General features: G+C 42.1%; 1 protein-coding gene across 1 annotated transcript in view; it reads right to left on the bottom strand.

Annotated features, from left to right (window-relative positions):
* The window catches only part of ST8SIA1 (ST8 alpha-N-acetyl-neuraminide alpha-2,8-sialyltransferase 1), a 143,363-nt gene extending 122,068 nt beyond the window's left edge, over positions 1-21,295 (bottom strand). Inside the window, exon 1 of the mRNA XM_021690711.1 lies at positions 21,060-21,295. Within this exon, the coding sequence (XP_021546386.1) occupies positions 21,060-21,295 (236 nt within the window). The remainder of the gene's footprint in view (positions 1-21,059) is intronic.
* Between the last annotated feature and the right edge of the window lie 1,332 nt (positions 21,296-22,627).

The raw sequence follows: 22,627 nt of genomic DNA, 5'->3' as shown, positions 1-22,627 counted from the left end.
AAAAAAGTGATGAAGTTGATTGCTAATTACTTTTAAAGTCTTCACAAAAAAAATTATAAACATAAGACAAAAGACAAACTGGGAAAAGTATGTGCCACAGATACGGCAAAGAGCCACAGTCCTTTAACAAAGGACACTCGGGTATCAAAAAGGAAGAGATGAACAACTCAAGAAGAAAATAGGCAAAAGACCTAGAAGTGCCCTTCATAGGAGAGGAAATCTTCAGGAATAATAGTAATAAAAAAATGTAAAATGAAGCTCAGTCTCATTAATTAAAATTATAATTTTTCACCTATATATTAGCAAAACATTTATTTTATTTTATTTATTTGACAGAGACAGCGAGACCAGGAACACAAGCAGGGGGAGTGGGAGAGGGAGAAGCAGGCTTCCTGCCTAGCAGGGAGCCCGATGCGGGGCTCAATCCCAGCACCCTGGGATGATGACCTGAGCTGAAGGCAGACACTTAACAACTGAGCCACCGAGGCGCTCCAGCAAAACATTTTTTTAAGATTTTATTTATTTATTTGAGAGAGTGAGAGACAGCATGAGAGCAGGGTGGGGGCACAGAGAGAAGTAGACTCCCCGTTGAGCAAGGAGCCAGACCCAACCCAGGGCTCGATCCCAGGACCCTGGGATCACGACCTGAGCCAAAGGCAGATGCTTAACAGACTGAGCCACCCAGGCGCCCTAGCAAAACATTTTAAGGTTAATTATATTCCATATCGGAACAGCCAACAGGCTCTTGGTCACGAAAAAGATGACTTCAATTGGAAGACAATTCATAAATATCAATTTTAAAATTCAATGTCTTATTTCATGACCCTGAAATTTTCCCTTTAAGAAGCTATCCTGTAGAGATAATTACAGAAGCAGAAAAATGTATTCCAGGATGTTTGTTAAGCCATTTCTCATTTTAAAAAATAAAGAAAAGTGGGGCGCCTGGGTGGCTCAGTTGGTTAAGCAACTGCCTTCGGCTCAGGTCATGATCCTGGAGTCCCGGGATCGAGTCCCACGTCGGGCTCCCTGATCAGCAGGGAGTCTGCTTCTCCCTCTGACCCTCTTCCCTCTCATGCTCTCTATCTCATTCTCTCTCTCAAATAAATAAATAAAATCTTTAAAAAAATAAAAAATAAAAAAAAAATAAAGAAAAGAAAGATACTATGGTCAACCCTAAAATGGAATTTCATATTCTCCCCATCTTTTTTTAAAAATAAGATAATGTTGCTTTGTGCCACACATACTAAATGAGGTATCCACTAACCCATACGTTGTGGGTAGCAAAAAGAGGATGCTGTCAAAAATGATTTTTATATGATTTGATTATTACTTAATAAATGCATCAGTTATCCATTACTATGTAACAAATTACTCCAAAATTCAGCAGCTTCAAACAATAAAGATTTATTTTCTAACACAGTTTCTGAGGGTCAGGAGTGTCTTAGCTAGATGAGCTCAGGGTCTCTCGTGAACTTGCAGTCAGGCTATCGGCCGGGAGCTGCAGTCAACTAAAGCTGGAGGGTCTACTTCTCAGTTCATTCATGTGGCTCTTGGTGGCCTTGGTTCCTTGCTAGCTGTTGACCAAACACCTCAGTTTCTTACCACATGTTCCTCACTAGTGCCTTACCACAGCTCCAAATTGCCTGAGTGTTCTCACAACATGGGAGCTGGCTTCCCCCAGAACAAGTGACCCAATAGAGAAAGAGAGCACGCAAAACGGAAGCCACTGTCTTTATAAATCTAATCTCAGAACTGCCATACCATCAGTTCTGCAGTATTCCATTCAATTCTAGAAGTCACTAAATCTAGCCCACACTCAAAAGGAGGGGATGACACATGAATACCAGGAGGTGGGGATCATTAGGAGCCATATTAGAAGCTATCGCTATGTGTAATATATGTATATGGAATGTAGTTAGATGTTTCTATAGATTTAAATTTTTAAAAACTCATATACAGTAGGGGAATTATGTATCCTGGTTAGTCTGAAATAGTCCTAGTTTACACCTACTATCCTGGAATAATGATAGTATCAAAACATTAACACTGTTTACCTCTAGGGAAAGAGACTGAGAAGACTTTTATGCTTGCTTAATATACACCTGTATAAAGTTTTAATGTTTACAATAAAAATGCATTACCTTATAAATAATTTTCAAAAGACAGAAATTGCACTTCTAACAGAAATTAGACCTCTGGGGTGCCTGGGTGGCTCAGTCTTTAAGCGTCTGCCTTCGGCTCAGGTCATGATCCCATCGGGCTCCCTGCTCTGCAGGAAGCCTGCTTCTCCCTCTCACACTCCCCCTGCTTGTGTTGCCTCTCTCGCTGTCTCTCTCTCTGTCAAAAAATAAATAAAACCTTAAAAAAAAAAAAAAGAAATTAGACCTCTAGATAATCCTTCAGAATAACTCAAAATATTGTCACACAGATTCAATTTCAGAGACAGTGACTGCGTTTGAAAGAAGTTTCTGGGGATTTCCACAATGGAGAGAAGACAAAGAATAACTTCCTTTTTTAGGTAACACAGAAAAAGTCTCCAAACAGTGGCTGTTCCACTCCTGTTTCTCACAGTTGTATAGGTTTTAGTCTCCCTGACCATGGCATAGTTTGTATGATTTCTTGGCATCCACCTCACAGATATAAATGGAAATAACCAAGTGGGCTATGACAGCAAGATAGGAGAGCCCAAAAAACCTCTAAAATTAAGCCACCGGGATGAATCAGAGATGCCAGGCAGAAAGAAGGAAAGAGACAGCTTGCCCAAGGCTTGAGCACACTGCTTTATTTGCAGGATCATTGAGGAGTAAATAGTAAAAGTAGTCTTGGATATTAACAATAGTCAAATACAACAAGAATTAATTCACTTTCATAGACTGAAATTTTTCCATTTGAGATTCTTTCCTTTGTAATAAGACACTACAATATAAGGAGGCATCAGGATTTAACTTGAAGCCCTGAATGTCAATGTTGATCTTACTGCAAAGGAGCAGTCTGGCATAATAAGGGGCCCTAGAGCCCTAAAGCCCATGAGCCCTAGAGCCAGAAAGACCATTTCCTAACTGCATAATTTTGAGTAAGGTCCTAAAGCTCCTTTTGCTTCAGTTTCTCCATCAATAAAATAGGACTGTCTTAGTCTTTTCAACAAATAGTGTTAAAACAACTGGACATCCCCATGCAAAAAAAAAAAAAAAAAAAAAATTTAATCTAGACACAGACCTTATACCTTCACAAAATTAACTCAAAATGGATCACAGACCTAAATGTAAAATGCAGAACTATAAAACTCCTAAATGATAACATAGGAGAAAACCTAAATGACCTTGGGTATAGCAATATTTTAGATACAACACCAAAGGCACAATCTAAGAAAGAAATAATTGCTAAATTGGACTCCATTAAGATTTAAAACTTTTGCTCTGTGAAAGACAATGTCAAGAGAACAAGAAGACAAGCCACAGACTGGGAGAAAATATCTGCAAAGACACAGCTGATAAAGAATTGTTTTTCAAAATACACAAAAAACACTTAAAATTCAATAATAAGAAAACAAACAAACCAATTTAAAAATGGGCCCCCCACCAAAGAACAACAACAATGACAAAAAAAACAAAATACTAAACTCATACTGAGAACAGACTGGTGGTTGCCAGAAGTAAGGCATAGGCAAAATGGATGGAGATGATCAAAAGGTACAGAATTCCAATCATAAAATAAGTAAGTGCTCGGGATGTAATGTGACTGTAGTTCATAATACTGCATTGTATATTTAAAGTTGCTAAAAGAGTAAATCTTAAAGGTTTTTATCACAAGTAAAAAAAAATTGTGACTATGTGGTGACAGATGTTAAGTGGACTTACTATAGTGATCACTTTGCAATATACACAAATATTAAATCATTATGTTGTACATCTGAACATTATATAACATAATATGCTACTTACATCTTGATTTTTTTTTAATGGTCTGAAGACCTTAAGACACCTCACCAGATGGCAAATAAACATGTGAAAGATGCTCCACATCATTTGTCATCAGGGAAATGCAAATTAAAACAATAATAAGATACCACTACATATCCATTAGAGTGGCCAGAATCAAAAACAATGACAGCACCAAATGCTTGCCAAGATGTGGAGCAACAGGAACTCTCATTCATTGCTGGTGGGAATGCAAAATGGTACAGCCACTTTGGAAGACAGTTTGGCAGTTTCTTACAAAATTAAACATACTGTCATCATACAATCCACAATCATACTCCTTGGTATTTACCTAGAAGAGTTTATTGAGCTATATATTCACTTAGCTAGGCATCCACCTCTTTAACATTTATTGAGTCGGTATGCCAATGCCTTAAATCTGTGAGGCCAAACTGTGGTTTTTTATAATTCATAACTGCCAAACTTTGGAAGCAACCAAGACATCCTTCAGTAGGTGAATGGATAAAAAAAACTGTGGTACATACAATGGAATATTATTCAGCGTTAAAAAGAAGGGAGTTATCAAGCCATGAAGACATAGAGGAAACATAAATGCTTATTACTAAGAGAAAAAAAGCCAATTTAAAAAGGCTACATACTATATGATTCCAACTATATGGCATTCTGGAAAAGGCAAAACTATGGAAACACTAAAAAATCAGCCCAGCATTGAGGGAGAAAGGAGGGATGAATAGGTGGATCACAGTGGATTCTCAGGGCAATGCAACCACTTTGTATGTTACTATAAAGATAGATACATGTCATTACACATTTGTCCAAACGCTTAGAATGAACAACGCCAAGGCTGAAAAGATGAACTACAGACTTTGGGTGATTATAATGTGTCAATGTAGGTTCATCAATTGAGGCAGCATTCTGGGGAAGGTGTTGATAATTGGGGTGGCTATGTAAATATGCAGCTGGGGGTATACAGGAAATCCCTGAACTTTCCTCATAATTTTGCTGTGAACCTAAAACTGCTCTAGAAAAATTAGGTCTTAAAAAAAAAAAAAGACCCAACTTGCTCCTGGGGGCTTTTAAGAAGGAAAGGATTCATGAGCCAAGAAATGAGGGTGGCCTCTAGAAGCTGAGGCCAGCCTTCAATTAGCAGCCAGCCAGGAAATGGCCACCTCCATCATACAACCACAAGGAAGTGAATTCTGCCAACAACCCAGATGAGGAAGGAAATGGATCCTCTTCTAGAGCCTCCAGAAAGGACTGCAGCTTGCTGATACTTTGATTTTAACCCACTGGGACTCATGTTAAACTTCTATCCTACAAAAGGATAAAATAGTAAAATTGTGTGATTTGGGGGGGGGCAGATTATCTTATAGGGCTGTTATCATGACGTTAACATACATGAAGTATTTAAAAGAGGGTCTGACACATAGTAAGCACTCTTTAAATGCTAGCTGTCAGCACCACCTACAATCTAAATGGCCTTAAAGAAATAATTACTCACAGCCTGATTCTTTGTAAAATAAGGATAATAATACCTCCCTCAAAGAGTATTTGTGAATGCCAAATGATAACACTGTGTAAAGTCCTTAAAATAGTGCCTAGCATACGGCAGATAAATAAATAACAACTATGCTACTAAAAATATCATTATTGCTTAAAAAATCGAGCTGATTTTATTTTTTTACAAAGATTTTATTTATTTATTTGACAGAGAGACACAGTGAGAGAAGGAAGACAAGCAGGGGAAGTGGGAGAGAGAGAAGCAGGCTTCCTGCCAAGCAGGGAGCCTGATGTGGGGCTCAATCCTAGGACCGTGGGACCATGACCTGAGCTGAAGGCAGACACTTAACGACTGAGCCACCCAGGCACCCCAGAAATGGAGCTGATTTTAAAACCAAGAGTTTTTGGGCACCTGGGTGGCTCAGTTGGTTGAGCGACTGCCTTCAGCTCAGGTCATGATCCTGGAGTCCCAGGATGGAGTCCCGCATCGGGCTCCCTGCTCGGCGGGGAGTCTGCTTCTCCCTCTGACCCTCCCCCGTCTCATGTGCTCTCTCTCTCTCTCATTCTCTCTCTCAAATAAATAAATAAAATCTTTAAAAAAATAATAATAAAATAAAATAAAATAAAACCAAGAGTTTTTAAAACCAAGATGGACTGATATTTTGCACATGAAAGCATCTAGCATAGTACTTGCACATAATTTGTGCTCAACAAATGTTCATTAAACATGAATTTAAGTTTCCATAGATTATCTCTAAAACCCGAAGGGAATTTTTTTAGACTGCTTAAAAGCTATAAATCCTGAAATTTGATACTTTAGGAGCAATCTTCCAGTTTCTTTATTGGTTCTTTCCTCTTGTAACAGGATGTTCAGTGGGATTTTATGCTGGAATCATGGTTTACATCCAAATCTGGAGACACTGCTGCTAAGTACCCTTCACTGACTTGAGAGGGCCACCAGATATATGGCCAGACCCCTAGCAGAGTTTGGGGGGGGTGATCTGGATCCAGCCCCACCACACAACCACCCCCCAACCCTGGTCAACATAAAGGGAAATTAGGAGTGAGAGGAACCTGTTCAGGAGTGGCCCTGCTTCCCTTTCCTGAAGAGGAGGGAGCACTCAAGAAAATCAAGACTGGGAGTGCCTGCCCAAAGGGATAACATTCCCCAGCTGGAGTCTGCTTAGCCAGCATACTTGGCAGTCTGCCCCCAAGCTTCCTGAGCAGAAAGAAAAGGAAATGAGGAAGAACTGGCAGCAGAAGAGTGACTCTAAATGGCATGGTGACAATTGGAGACATTTGTGGTAAGCCCCCAATACAGGGGGCTGGGGATTCTTGAACGCCTTGTTTTTTTGTTTTAAGATTTTATTTATTTGAGAGAGAGAGAGAGCACAAGCAGGGGAGAGAGGCAGAGGGAAAGGGAGAAGCAGACTCCCCACCGAGCAGGGAGCCCAATGTGGGGCTTGATCCCAGGACCCTGATATCATGAACTGAGCTGAAGGCAGACGCTTACCCAACTGAGCCACCCAGGTGCCCTGTTGAATGCTTTGTTTGTGCTAAGAAACCTTGATCACCTGTTCAGTATGAAAGTGAACTGACCCATTGAGCATTTCCCGATTTCTGGGGCCCACAGGGATCGTTTAAGAAACAGTATGACTGAGGGCGCCTGGGTGGCTCGGTTGGTTAAGCGACTGCCTTCGGCTCAGGTCATGATCCTGGAGTCCCGGGATCGAGTCCCGCATCGGGCTCCCTGCTCGGCAGGGAGTCTGCTTCTCCCTCTGACCCTCCTCCCTCTCATGCTCTCTGTCTCTCATTCTCTCTCTCTCAAATAAATAAATAAAATCTTTAAAAAAAAAAAAAAGAAACAGTATGACTGAATTTTGTGACAGTACAAAAACGTACCCAGGAAATAAATATAACAAAATATGAGGTTTTTCTCTCTTATCTGGGAGTTATGGTCAGAAGCCAGAATTAAGACCAACATGTGGGGCGCCTGGGTGGCTCAGTTGGTTAAGCGACTGCCTTTGGCTCAGGTCATGATCCCGGGATCGAGTCCCACATCGGGCTCCCTGCTCGGCAGGGAGTCTGCTTCTCCCTCTGACCCTCCTCCCTCCTCCCTCTCATGCTCTCTGTCTCTCATTCTCTCTCTCTCAAATAAATAAATAAAATTAAAAAAAAAAAAGACCAACATGTGCTAATTACCCTATTTTTTAGGTTCAGAAAGCTGCCAGAAGTTGGAGCCAACCACCTCCCCACAGGTTCTCTAAGTAGTACTAGACCGTGAAGCAGTCCTCTCTCCACACAGCTGATTCACATGGAGTAGGACCAGGGGAAAGGCACAGACTTGGGAGTGCCATGTTTTCTCATGAGGCTATTGCCTCATGTAGAGCAAATGCCTTCTCTCCCTGCCAACAAAGGAAGAAGAAGGGTGGGGGATGTTCAAATAGAATCACTTGTAAAGACAATGAGGGTCTTCAATAAAGAGAAACAGGCATCTTATGCCTGGGCTGTTTGCGGCACTGGCCCTGCGCTGGCTCTGTGCTATCTCCTGTGAAAATTAACCAAGGAAAACCTCACTACGATGGGAGTCAGGAGGCCAGAAGGGGGAGCCCTCACACCGTACCACTCTACCTCAAGAATTATCAATTATATACACCCCCCGCCCAGAAGAACCAACAAGGAAGAATCATCAATTACAGGTCCCAACAAGAAAAGATGTACATTGCATCTCTTACAAGAAATCAACTACCCCTGCAACTCAGCCAATGGGAAACCATCATCACCCTGAACTTTTGCCTTCCTTCAATGGACTTTCCTTTAGAACAACCCTCCTCAACTTCCTCCTTCTTCATAAAATAATGTTCCTCTCCTTCGTTGGCCTAGCCTATGTTTTAGCCAACCGTTGCTTTTTCCAAATTGCAATTTTCCACTATCCCCAAATAAACCCATTTTTGCTAGTGAAATAACTTTTATTTTTAAGGGCAATGCTGGAAAGAAGAAACAGGAATGGAACGAGATGGGGAGGCAGTGGGCTGTAAAAAATCCCTTCAGGGTGGCAAGAATGGGGAGCTGTCTGTGGGTGGAGGGCTTACTAGTATTCCACCTATGAAGGCTGCCCACCAGGTGAAGGAACCAGACCAGTTTGCCTTAGAAGAGGTGGGCAGCCTGTTAGGATTCCCCATGAGAAACCACAATCATTAACAGAGAAAAAGGACTGTGAATGTCCTCCCTACCCAATGGGGAAGAGGTAGCTCCCAGAGGCGGGTGGAGTAGGGCTCTACCTCAGAAAAGGCCCTTCACACTTCCACTACATGCTCCTGGAGGTGCAGGTAGAGCCAAAGCAGGCAGGAAGGGTAGCTACAGAGTTTTCATTGTGCTTTAAAATAAACTAAAACTGAGGGCCTCCTGGTGGCACAGTTGGTTGAACCCCCAACTCTGGGTTTCAGCTCAGGTTGTGATCTCAGGGTCATGAGATCGAGCCCCACATGGGGCTCTGAACTCAACGTTGAGTCTGAGATTTTCTCTCCCTCTCCCTCTGCCCCTCCCGCTCATGTTCTCTCTCTCACTCTCTAAAATAAATATATAAACCTTTAAAGAATTAATTAAAATAAACAAAACTGAGCTAAGCACCAGAATATACTGTCCCAATAATCAAGATGGATAAAAATTGGTAAAATTTGACCACATTGGCCCAAAGACCCATTAGAGCCAGCTAAGTGGGGCGGGGAGTGGGAGTCAGGAGTTAGGGCTACCATGGCATGGTATTGGAGCAGTTATTAGGAAAAAATAAAATGACTGTGTTTTTACCCCAAATTGAGACTCCTTAAACCACAGCATTCTATTTCCAGCCCCTCTCCCTTCTGTCAAACTCCCTCTCCTTTATTATGGCAGGGTGGCTAGTTAAGTCAAGATCAGTTGCATACAGGGGCACCTAGATGGCTCAGTCGGTTAAGCGACTGCCTTCGGCTCAGGTCATGACCCTGGAGTCGTGGGATCGAGTCCCGAATCAGGCTCCCTACTCAGCAAGGAGTCTGCTTCTCCCTCTGACCCTACCTCCTCTTGTGCTCTCTCTCTCAAATAGATAAATAAAATCTGTAAAAAAAAAAAAATCTTTAAAAAGGATCAATTGCAAACAAAGTAAACAATCCCCATCCAAGCCAGCCTGCTTCTAGCTCTCTTCCATTCTACCAGTAATTGGGCTTTGCTTTCCCCCATGGACTCGTATCTTTTAGCAATGTTTTAAAGGGCTTTTTCCTCTCTTAGTATTTCACATGTTGCATAGGTTAACCAGAATCAAAAGATGTCATACCACTAAACTGTACAAAGGCCTCTGGCCTCACAATCACTATGCAGGCCAGAAAGAGAGTGGACCAGAGGAAGGATTTTGGCCCAAACACAGACACAGCTAAATTCTGAAAGTGAAGTTAAACTTGGGCTTGTTTTTCCTCCATAAAAAGGAGTTGAGAGATTATTTTGGAGAATATCACTCTTCTTACAATGTATGCTGTGTGCTTATCCGTTCTACGAGGGGAAGGCCCATGTCTTCTTGGCTAACTACTTGATTCTCAGCACCTAATAAGAGTAAGGCTCTGAATAGTTATTTGTTGAAAAAAGGACCGAGTGAAGGAGTGAACAAATGAATTGGTAGTGAATATTAATAACATGGAGTCTCAATATTAGGTAATAAATGAAACTACCCCTGAATGGTATTCAGACAGCTATCTACAGGCCTTGCAGAAAACGTGATGTTTTCATTCATAAAACAAGTACTTGTTAGACGGTCAGTAAGACTGTGAGGGAGGATCAGAGGCAGACAAATATAAACAAGACTCAACGTCTGACCCTAAAGCACCAAAGCAACAGTACGTATAGCTGCTTCGAACAGGTGCAAAGGAGGAGAATAACACAGGATAGAGATGATTTAGTCAAGTATCAACACAACCAATCACCAACACTCAACTTCCAAAAACCAACCTAACAAAATATCATCATGGGATTTCTGTGCCTTTCTACTGTACGCTCACCCTCTGCACAGGTGGATATGATCTGTTCTAGTTTCAAGCCCAAGATTTCCAATTTTACTTTTTTTTCAAAGATTTTATTCATACATTTGAGAGAGAGAGCGCACAAGCAGCGGGGTGGGGCAGAGGGAGAAGCAGACTCCCCGCTGAGCCCAGAGCCAACACGGGGCTTAAATCCAGAACCCTGAGACCTTGACCTGAGCTGGAGGCAGATGCTCAACTGACTGAGCCACCCAAGCATCCCCCCCCCAAGACTTCCAATTTTAGTATATAGGAAAGTGACTCTTAAAATAAGTCATAACATACAATTGTTTTATTTTTTTTATTTAAGACATTAATCATTTTCCTTGAAATCTCTACCCTGTCATGAGGAGAAGGTAAACTTTCTTTTTAAATTACAGTTTTTAATTGCTTAAATCCTAGAAAATAGTACAAATGGTCCTGTAAAGGCATTTCTTTTTAAACAAGAATGAAACACTGAGCTAGTTACCATCTGTTCTGTAATGAAGAGAATAATCATGACAGACAAAGGCACATCTTCCAGGGCACTAAATAAATTCCTCATAGAGAGGTCGCCACAGTGCTCAGTGAGGGGACTGCTACTGTACACATCCCGTTGTATGGGAATTTTTCCTAGATGCTTCCACCTCTTGAAAATTCCCAAAGGAGAATTTCATCATTTAATGTTAACAATCATTATATGTTTTCTATTTATGCAATCACTTTCCACACTGAAATGGAGGAAAACTCAAATCTGCCCTTAGCCAAAGCTGAAGATACTCTATGAACAACCAAAGAAGCCAGTTATAAGAATTGATGGTGGGGGAGGGGGGAACTGCCAAGAAACTACTTTTAGAAATTTATGCTAAGAAAATAGATGAAATGTTTAAGATGTATACACAAAGATGTTAATCACAGCATTATTTACAAAGGTGAGAAACTGCAACAACATGAATATCTAATAATAGTGGATTAGTTAAATAAATCATTAACTATTCTAACAAAGGAAAATCTTACAGCCATTAAAAAGGGCTGAGGTATACAAATGGCCAAAAGACACATGAAAAATTGCTCAACATCACTCAGCATCAGGGAAATACAAATCAAAACCACAATGAGATACCACCTCACACCAGTCAGAATGCCTAAAATTAACAACTCAAGAAACAATAGATGTTGGTGAGGATGTGGATAAAGGGGAACCCTCTTACACTGTTAGTGGGAATGCGAGTTGGTACAGCCACTTTGGAAAACAGTGTGAAGGTTCCTCAAGACGTTAAAAATAGAGCTACCCTATGACTCAGCGATTGTACTACTAGGTATTTAACCCAAAGATACAGTGCAGTAAAAAGAAGGGGCACCTGCACCCCAATGTTTATAGAAGCAATGTCCACAACAGCCAAACTGTGTAAGGAGCCAAGATGCCCTTCAATGGATAAAGAAGATGTGGTCCATATATACAATGGAATATTACTCAGCCATCAGAAGGGATGAACATCCACCATTTGCATCGACATGGATGGCAGTGGAAGGGATTATTCTAAATGAAATAAGTCAGAGAAAGACAAATACCATATGATTTCACTCATATATGGAATTTAAGAAACAAAACAGATGAACATAGGGGAAGGGAAGGAAAAATAAAATTAGATGAAAATAGAGACAGAGGCAAACCATAAGAGACACTTAACTCTAGGAAACAAACTGAGGGTTGCTGGAGGGGAGATGAATGGGGGGAAGGGGTAACTGGGTGATGGGCATTAAGGAGGGCACTTGATGTAATGAGCACTGGGTGTTATATGCAACTGATGAATTACTAAACTTCTACCCCTGAAACTAATAACACAGTATATGTTAACTACATTGAATTTAAATAATTTAAAAAAATAAATAAAAAGGGATGATGTAGATCTACATATATTATTATTAAAAATTTTACAATATACTGTCAAATTCATTATATTTTTGTTTTATAAACACACACAGAGGAAGCACTAAATGTTCTGGAAAACCATATACCAAAATATTAGCAATGTTTGTCTCTAGGTGATTAAATGTCAATTACTTTCACAAAGTGCTGCTCTTATCACTTAAAAGCCAACTTTGAGAAAGCAGAACTCTTTAAAGAGGCTTTTGATTTCCCATGCTCAGTATTTACCAAATATATGAATATTTAAAAAAAATAATCTAACATGCAAATATGATATCCTTTATAAGGATCCTTTGGAAGAAAGTAATTTGTTCCAAATTGGTAACATTTTAAAAATTTACAGTAAATAACGTTTTTTCCAAAATGAAAATCATAAAGCTATTTTATCACAAGCTTGGCAGTTAAAAATTATTTAATTATATGAGAAAATGTTAAAGATATAACACTGAGTGGATAAAAGAATATAAAACTAAATATACAAATATACAATTTAGTAATACACATATGCAAACAAACACGCACAAAAGAAACAGTGTTCACAATGAAGTACTTCTGAGGGACGGAATTATGAGTGGTTTTTTTCTCCTTTTTACTACATTTAAATTTTTCCTACAGTATCTATTACTTCCAAAATCAGACAAATAATGAACACTATAGATTTTTTAAAATAAGTACAGGGGACATAAAATCATGCATATATTTTTTGTATCAATAACTGAAACAAGCAATTTGTTCCCCAAAAGCCCGTTCTCATTATACTCACTTGGAAATCTCTGGTAGTGTACTCTGTTACTTAAGCCCTGAATAGTAGAGAATGTGTAACCCTGAATTCACTTCAACTTCCTCCTGGCACCTAATTAAAAGAGTGACACAGCTCCTCTGGTCTTGGCTGCTTCCCTCTCATGCAATGCCATAGCGAGAAGACAGTCCAACAGAGAGGGAGAAAATCAATCACTTTGAAACTCCGCATAATTATCTGAAACAGACCAACCGTAGCCCTTGGAACACTACATTACTCAATTTCTTACTAACTTAACTAATGACACTAGACCAGACTGTAAATTTTATAAAATCAGGAACCATGTCTTAACTTTCACTGCTGTATCCCAGCCTGTACCTGGTGCACAACAGGCATTTAGTAAATGCGGATGAATGAATAGGTGATTTATGACTGGGCTCTGTTCTCTTCCTTAAAATTCTACTGGCCATTTTACAGCATCCTTAGTACTAACACTATGGAAGAAGAGGGTGTGTCATAAGGTCACATTTCATTAGATACTCCATTATTGAAAGTACAAGTAATAGGCATCAGATGTGTCCCAGGAAGCAGCTTTTCTCATCATTATGGCTTAATAATCAGCAATAATTCAACACCTAATCCTCTTAAGGTAAGTACTGCCACCCACAGCTAAGGCTCAGAGAGGCCAGGAAAATTTTTCAAGGTCACAAAGTTAATAAATGACAGAACCAGGATCAAAACCTGATTCTCTGGGGCCCCAAAATCTAGACTCTTTCTAGGTGGGAACAAGCATCCTGTCATCTCACCAGCTAGGTGAGGATGGCTATGGATTCTACAATAATTATCTCAATTATCATCACAAGCCTATAAAGCGGGTTAGCATATATACCATTTTTTGGATAACAAAACAGAGGAACAGAGAGGCTAAGCAGCTTGCCCAAGGTCACACAACTCCCAAGAGATCCAAAGTGGAATGAAAAGCTAAAAAGTACTGTATTTTACTAGAAATCTATCAACTCCCTCAAAGAAATTGCATTAAGTATACATAGTCAGCATCACTTCCAAGATGATTTATAACTGTGATGAGAAAAACAACTTTTAAGAAAAAAAAAACTTGTTTTTCTGAGTTGCTGCCTAAACATTTTACAGTGTGATAACCCTGCTCACATGCACAGTCTGGACATTTAGATAAGAACTTAAGTTTAGGACTCCTGCCATAAGTTCCTGCTTTACTTTTCCCGGGGGAACCTTTTAAAATAACCGCTTACAGTCAAGCCCGAGAAACGTTAGTGACCTCTCCTCCAACCACCTTAAAAGTAATAGGTGCTTGCTACCCTGCTCTGGATCTCCTGCTCATTCATGACCTAGGCCAGAGGCCTAGGCAAGGCAGAGGACAAAAGCACAAATGTATCTAAATATTTAAAAGTTAGAATCAAATCAACAGATAAAAAATATATTCCAACCTCCTATCCCTTTCCCTGAACAAATATACCTGGATAACAAACTGGGATGCCAGTTCAAATTTAGGCTTCTCAAACTCCAGGAAGTTTGATACTGGAACAGGGCGACACAGGGAGGGCACCCCCACGTGTCCATGTGAACCCCCAGTCCCCTCATTAGCCCATAAACTTCAAGAAAGTAAATTTTAAGTTAACTGCTATAGTTCTAGCGTCTTCTATGGTAATAGTGGTAGACACATAGTAGTAAATGTTTTTTGATAATTACAGAAATGCAATAATATGCACAAGGCAATAAAAAAAAGAGAGAGGAGAAGCTTCTAACACAGCCTGGGAAGGAAGAAAGGAGTTAAGGGAGGCTACCTTGAAGAGAGGTAACATGGATTAAGCACTAATTATATGCCAGAAGCATTTTTCAACACATTATCTATTCTAATGTTCAGAACAATCCTACAAGACGCCACATTAAAAAAAAAAAAAGCCACATTTACAGATGAGGAAACAGATAGTGAAGGCTGACTTGCTCAAGAACACAGCAAATGGAAGAATCAGAATTTTAGCACAACTAACTTTGGGACCTTTGCTCTTAACCAGTAAATGCACCGTCAAGACATGAGTAAGAATTGGCCAGGTGAAGGGCAAGGAGTTGTGGCCTTGAAGGAAAGACATTCCAGGCAGAGGGAATGACAAGCAAAACCAACACAGCCTGGCTTGTTTCAGCAACTAGAACCCTCACCAGTACTACTATACCTAAAGAGGAATGCTGATGCAAGATGATGTTGGAGAAGTATTCATGGCCAGATCTTAACGGATAGAGGCAGCAGTGCCTCATTTATCTAAGATTATCAGGGAACGAGCATAAGGCTTAGTTAGAGTCAAATAGCTCTGGGTTGGAAACGTGACCATCATTTCGTTAATGGATCTCTCTGAATCTCCATTTCCTCATCCATAAAACAAAGAACATACAAATATCTACTTTGTAAAGTAGCTATGAGAACAAAAGATAAGAAAAAGAAGCACCGAGAACCAGGCCTGGTATATTTTATGTGTCCAACTGGTGTTAATGATTTATTCTTGCTATTGTGGTTATTGCTAATGAAGTTTTTTCACATTTGTAAATCCACAACATAATCGAAGCTTATTTTCTTAAGCACCAAAATGTATTAAACTCTCTTTTTCCTAAACTACTTTTAAAGTGAATTCCATAAATCTCCACCTTAACAAACATAAGCCTTACATCCCATATACACAGAGCGCTGCACCTGCCTCCCTCCCCTCCCCCTCCCCCTCCCCCCAGGGCCCTTCTGTGGCCACCAGGGCAGCTGTGGAAATATCTGAAGCTTCTGGGATCCACAGATTCAAAAATATGGACAGAAACGAAGGCACATAAAGCTAGAAATGCTTAGAGTAGTATTTCATTCAGAATTTGGGAAAGGAAGGAGGAACATCATGGCTTAGAGTAATGGCTAGCACCCAGTGAATATACAGAATTTTCAGAGCACTTGTGTGTGTTATCCTCTATCCCCCAGTCCACCAGTAACAGTGAGGTGCCAACTCTGCTGACAGCTGACACAAAGCCGGTGCCCTTGGATACTTCCTTGATGTTTGTTCATTTTTCACAAACCACACCTCAAGCCCATTCAGAGATGGTGACCTGGCCTCCGTCTACCTCCCAGTCTACCTTCTTACTACATTCTCTGTGGGAAAATTAATACCTTTCCATATAGGAAGCACAACAAGAATTTCCACATCTCCCTGCTTTGGCCTTTGCTGTTCTCCCTGCCTAGAATATCCTTCTGCCCTCACCTCTTACTACCACCCAATTTTACCATCCTTTAAGGATTAGTGCAAACACCACCTCCTGTCTGATTTCCCTCCTTCCAGCAGAATTAAAAGCCATGTTCTGTGAACTTCCCCAGCACTTTGCTCATGTTTCTCTTGTTATAACGACCATGCATTGAACAGAAGTATATGGCAAGCATCGTTCTAGGTGCTTTCAATACGCCACTATGTAACTTGCACTGCGAACTTGTAAGAAATTACTATACACCCCATTTTACAAATGGGGAGACTGAAGCTCTGAGGGTTGAACTTAACAATGATCATACAACCAGAAAGGGATACAGCTGGGATTCCAACCATGCTCTGACAGCTCCCGAGTCCGTCAGTTTTACTCTCTGCTATGCTGCCTCTCTTTGATGGCCCTATGTCCAGCTGGTTAGTTAATTATACACACATATGCCTATCCCTGGGATTACAGCAAATCCCGTGATGGCAGGGACCTGGGCATGTTCCTCTCTACAAATGTGAATGATAATGTATCCACTTATACAAGGTTGTTAGGAGAATTAAATGAGACAGTACATGTAAAGCACTTAGCATAGTGTCATGCACATTATAAGCTCCTAATAATTTGTCAGTTTTGTTGTTGTTACTGTTGTCATTATTACTATGTCTGACACCAGGGATAAAGTCTTGAGCATAAATTGTGAGCTGAAGTTTCTTTCAGAGAAGCAAATGAAGTGGCTGAGGCCCTGATGGAAGAGACAAATGCCACTTTGGTTCAGCATTTCCCCACACTGCTTGACTACTCGTTCAGAAGCAACAAGAGTTGCACAGAAACTCTCCAATATTTCTGTGATACAGTCAATTGATTCCTTATCTTTCTGTTGCCATGTGGATGTTACGAAAACCTCCTCTCTAGTTCAAAACTCTTGCAGCTCTGTGACTTTCTTGCTGCCTTCTCCTATGAGATTTGTCAAGGTTCCCCTCTGAGAAGTCATACTTAAGGTCTGAGCCAAGAGAAGAAAATCACAAAAGTAAATGAAAGCACAGAGGGCAAAATGTAATCTGAAATTCTAATGCTTATACACATAACAAAACACTTTCCTTTGTCCTCATAGCATTTAACGGTACTTTAAATCATCCTATTGCTTTACTCATTTGTTTTTGTCAGTCACCCCCCCCAGTAGGAGGTAAGTTGTCTCAGAGAAAGCAATCTGTCCACCCTGTTCCCTGCTATCTCCCAGGGCCTAACTCATATCTGGTGTATAACAGTCATTCATTAAATGTTGGTCAATTAACTGATTGCAATTATATATATATGTGTATATATGAATATGTGTATAAATTTACACATATACATGACATCACTCCATAGTTTATGAATGTGCATTTATCTCTACACATAAGTGCATATTGTATATTTGTGTACATATATTTCTATTTGTGCAGAAGATATATATTTTTTAAAGATTTTATTTATTTATTTGACAGAGAGAGACACAGCAAGAGAGGGAACACAAGCAGGGGGAGTGGGAGAGGGAGAAGCAGGCTTCCTGCAGAGCAGGGAGCCCAATGCAGGGCTCGATCCCAGGACCCTGGGATCATGACCTGAGCCAAAGGCAGACGCTTAACAACTGAGCCACCCAGGCGCCCCTGTGCAGAAGATATTTTAGACTGGAAAACACAGCCACCGGTTTGCAAAAGTTATGCCTTCTTAACATAATAAAGGCCTCTGGCTGACCTGTCTAATATTTTAAAAACATACACTATTACCCACAAACTAAAAATCCACATTTAAAACAACAGATTTTATTATAGATGCAGAATACAAAAATTTTTTTGACTTAACAAAGCATGATACTTTTATCTTTTAAAACTCCTCATCCCTGGGGCGCCTGGGTGGCTCAGTTGTTGAGCATCTGCCTTCAGCTCGGGTCATGATCCCAGGGTCCTGGGATTGAGCCCCACATCTCTCTGCTCAGCGGGACGACTGCTTCTCCCTCTCCCACTCCCCCTGCTTGTGTTCCCTCTCTCGCTGTGTCTCTCTCTGTCAAATAAATGAATAAAATCTTAAAAAAAAAAAAAAAAAAGAACTAGCTCTCTTAAAAAAAATAAAATAAAAATAAATAAAACTCCTCATCCCTATTTATTAGGTTTAATGTAAAGAAGCTGGGGGGTGGGGGTAGTATATTGACCTGTAATGTTTCTCTGCAAATTTGGCAGGCAAAATGTTCCAAATTCTTATGGGCTGGCCAGAAGTCCTTATTTAAGTTGTAACATATACAGAAAATCATAATTCATGACAATTATAATAACACCATTGACTGGGTAAATGTGCCAAACACTTGGCATCATTTTTTTTATTTAAACCTATACCAACCCTGCAAGGTAAATGTTATTATCCCTGTGAAAAGAGGAAAAAATGAAACAAGACAAAACCAGAGAGGGAGACAAACCATAAGAGACTCTTAATCTTAGGAAACAAACTGAGGGTTGCAGGAGGGGAAAAGGGTGGAGGGATGGGACAACTGGGTGATGGACACTGGGGAGGGTATGTGTTGTAATGAGCACTGGGTATTATAAGACTTATATAAGACTGATGAAGCGCAGACCTGCACCCCTGAAACAAATAATATATGTTAATTAATTGAATTTAAATAAAATATATGGAAACTAAGACTCAAAGACATAGAGTGGATTGCCAAAGATACTCTGTTCCTTATCTATCTAGTCATGGCACACACAGCCTAGAAATTCTACTAGTCTAGAATTCTACTCCAAAGCCCAAACTCTTTTCAACAAGCAATGGTGCATCTTACACACTTTTACAGACACTAACTTTGAGGGATATGTGTTTAGGCAGTTTTTTATACTGTGTGGGTTTTAATTAGTAATTCTCTGCACATAGAGACTAGACCAAATGACAGCCACACTGAAGATTACTCCAGGCTACAGACAGCAAGGGACAAATGTGTCTCAGAAATGATCAGTTTGTGTTTCTCAGAATATGAAGCATTTTCCACTTGATTATGTCCTGCAAAAGAAATGTATGCTCTAAAAGAGCTTCCTTATTCTTCCTCCTATACCAAAAATGGACTCTTTCACTGCAAATCAATGGGAAGTTCTTAACTCATTTCCTTATATTACCTGGGATAAAAGTGCTTTCTGTCTTTAGGGAAAAGAATTGCTGGATGCTATGCCGTTGGGGTGCTTTTGAGTCCAACAATCAATACTGTGAAGGCGGAGAAAATTAGCCCTTACATACTTTTAAGGGGTGTAGGGTTCTTTTTAAACTTAATGATAGCTGAATTCTAAAGAAAAAGAGAGAAGGAAAGTCTTCCCTCCCAGTTCAAAGAATTCATCTGCCTTCCCCTGAAAGAATTGGCTATTATCTCTTTGACCTTCTTTCCAGGAGCAGGCCCAACCAAGGAGGAGAAGGAAACCATCTGTTTAAAAAGTTTTTTGTAATTCATAGATGTTTCTGAACATTTGTAACCAACAGTAGTGAAAATGTTTAAGTTGGCTCTCAGCTGCCCGTCTATACTGCTTGCAAAGATCGTAGGCAGAGCAAAGGAAAGCACTCCCCACCTAGACCACTACAATATCAGGAAGAGCCAACTGCAGCATCTTTGGCCCCAGGGACTGAAGGGGAAAGGGGCATCTGGCCCTCGTGGAGGCCCCTGTGTGTCCCTCTCAACATGCCCAGGGAAGTGAGGAAGGAAAATTACCTTCCCTCCCAATCTAACTACACAAACCCTGCTGCCAAGAACTTATTTTTAGACACTTAAGCTGAAATTCACAGAAAGGAAGGAAAATTACAACCTCTGAGCCCCAGCATTCTAATTTCCAACCTGGCTTGAGTTTTTTGTTTGTTTTCTGATTTCAAGTCTCTACCTAAAGCCCATCTCCCATCCTCCAGAAGCCCTCTACAGTCTAAGCACCCCCACCAAAAAAGCTGGGAGCTGTAGAGCTTTGTGTGATGAGAATTTCAGCTCCCACACTTCAAAGGGTCATGTCATGACCTCGGGGAAGTAACTCCTCCTTCTGAAGACCCAATTTGTGGTTGGTAAGATGGGAATAATAATATCTGTTACTGGAAAAGTTGTTGAGTCTTCAATAAAAATCACACAGTACCCGGCTCTTAGTAGGTGATCAGTAAGTGCTTTGTGTTTTGTCATGGGCACACTGCACAAAGCAGAAGGATCCTGGATAGGTGTCCATGTTTTTCCCTCCGCCCAAGATTTGCCCATCACTCCCTCATTAGTGATTTATGTTACCAACCACTCACCTAACCTCAGGAAGATGCCTCTTACCTTCTTCTAGTTCTCTATAGCTTTAAACATCTGCAGAGCCCAAGAGATAAATTCTCATTAAGTGCAAAAGACAAAGTTCACCTGGATTCTCCTTCCCACCAGTTACCGACGAATCACTGACTATAACTTAGGCTGGGGAAGAAATGCTTACAGGCTTTATGTGGGCAAAGCAGGTGTTTGCACATGTCTTGGTGTAAGGGGTGGGGAAGGACCCCAGATAAAGTCTTCAGGTTTAGAAATGGCAAAGAAAGGGAGTAGGACAAGAAGTACTGGATGAAAGAGATGCCTCTGCAAGGCCGTCCTAGCCAGTGACCCTGTCCTCGGCGCACGGGGAGTAAAGGACACGAGCTGGGAGGAGCCGCGAGGGGAGGAGTACCTGAAGACTCTCGCCGCCGTCTGGTTCCTTCTCCACGCCGTGCCCTGTTGCAGCACCCCTTGTACGATCTCCTTCTCGCTGGGCAGCCGGTAGACCGGGAAGATGTAGAGCCAACAGAGGACCACGACGCAAAGGGCACTGGCTCCCACCGGTAGCCGGGTCCGCGGGAACTTCCACGCTAGTACTGCCATGGCCCCTCTGGACGTGTGTCGCCGGGCCCGTCTGCAGGGGCTCATCGCAGCCCCGGGGTCCCGGGGGGCGGCCTCAGCACAGCGTCAGGCAAAGCGGCAGTGGAGGGTCCCCCCACCGCCGGCCCCCCCATGCACACACACCTTTCGTTTTCTTGTTTGCACTCGCACGCACGTTTCTTCGGCCCCCACGGCCCCAAAGGTCAGCGCAAGGATTTTTTTAAATGCAACTTTTTCAAGGGTTTCTTTCTAGGGGAAGTGGCCGGGGGGCAAGTCACGAGCTCTGGTCATGGTCTCTTCCCCTGCAGAAGGCGGGCGCTGGGGTCTCCGAGAGCGCAGAGAGCGGCCGCGGTGAGTCGCTCCCGCCGGTTCTGCAGCATCACTGTCGCCCTCCGCGCGGGTCCGGGGAGAGGCTCGGCTCCCTCCCAAACAACTGGTCCGCGGCGTCCCCTTCTGAGAGATGCTCCTGCGCCCTTCGCCGCCTCTCCCCGCCTCCTGCGCTGCTGCACCGCCAAGCACCCCCCAGACGCGCTCTCCGCGACGCACCAAGTCCTTGGAAATTTCCACGGCAGCCCGGGACCGCTATCCTGCCCCGGGCTTCTCCGCCTTGCCCTCCAGGACCCTCGCTCCCCACCCCTCCCGAAGAAGAAAAGAACTCGCTCTCATCAGTTAATTCAGCGGCGCGCCGCAGCCTTCCGCTGCGCCCCGGACTTCGCAGACAAATGCCCGGGGATTGGTGGAAATCAAGGTCTCCCCCGCCCTCCCCCACCCGCAAATTTGCCTCCTTCGACCCGTTCAGATCCGCGACGCTCGCCTGGAGCGCGCGCCTCTCCTCCCGCTCTTGTTCTCTGGAGATAGAGGCAAACAATAAAAAATAACCTCCCACCCCCAATGTATGTGTATATTTGAGTGTGGCAGAGACTGGCTGCTAACCTGACCCTTCCACACGCAGCCGGCACGCCGAGGCTGTCACCCTGCCGCCGTCACCCTCATCTCTCTATAACTGGTTGGTTTATTAACCCGCTGTGAGGCGCGAGGAGGCCGGCAGAGATTTATTCCTTCCTGGGCCCCCAGCCCCATTACCCGATCCTGGAGCCGCGGCTCCAGCCGACACTCGTGCGCGCCTGCGCGCACACACACACACACTCAGATACACACACTCCCAATGCTCACGGACCCGCACGCGCGCGCACGACGAGGTGCGTGCACACCGGGATCCTCAGCCTCGACTCCGCCCTGCATCGAAAGGCGCTGCTGCATCCAGATGTGCAGCCAGCTGGTGCCCAAGCTCGCAGACCTCGGGGACGATAATGCCTTGGAGGGGTGTTCACCTCCTCCGCCTTTTAGATTAAAGGGCCATTTGTTCTTAGACCTCTTCTT

Source organism: Neomonachus schauinslandi, chromosome 5, assembly GCF_002201575.2.
Source record: "Neomonachus schauinslandi chromosome 5, ASM220157v2, whole genome shotgun sequence".
NCBI classification, from domain to species: Eukaryota; Metazoa; Chordata; class Mammalia; order Carnivora; family Phocidae; genus Neomonachus; species Neomonachus schauinslandi.
This window is presented reverse-complemented; position numbering and strand designations above follow the sequence as displayed.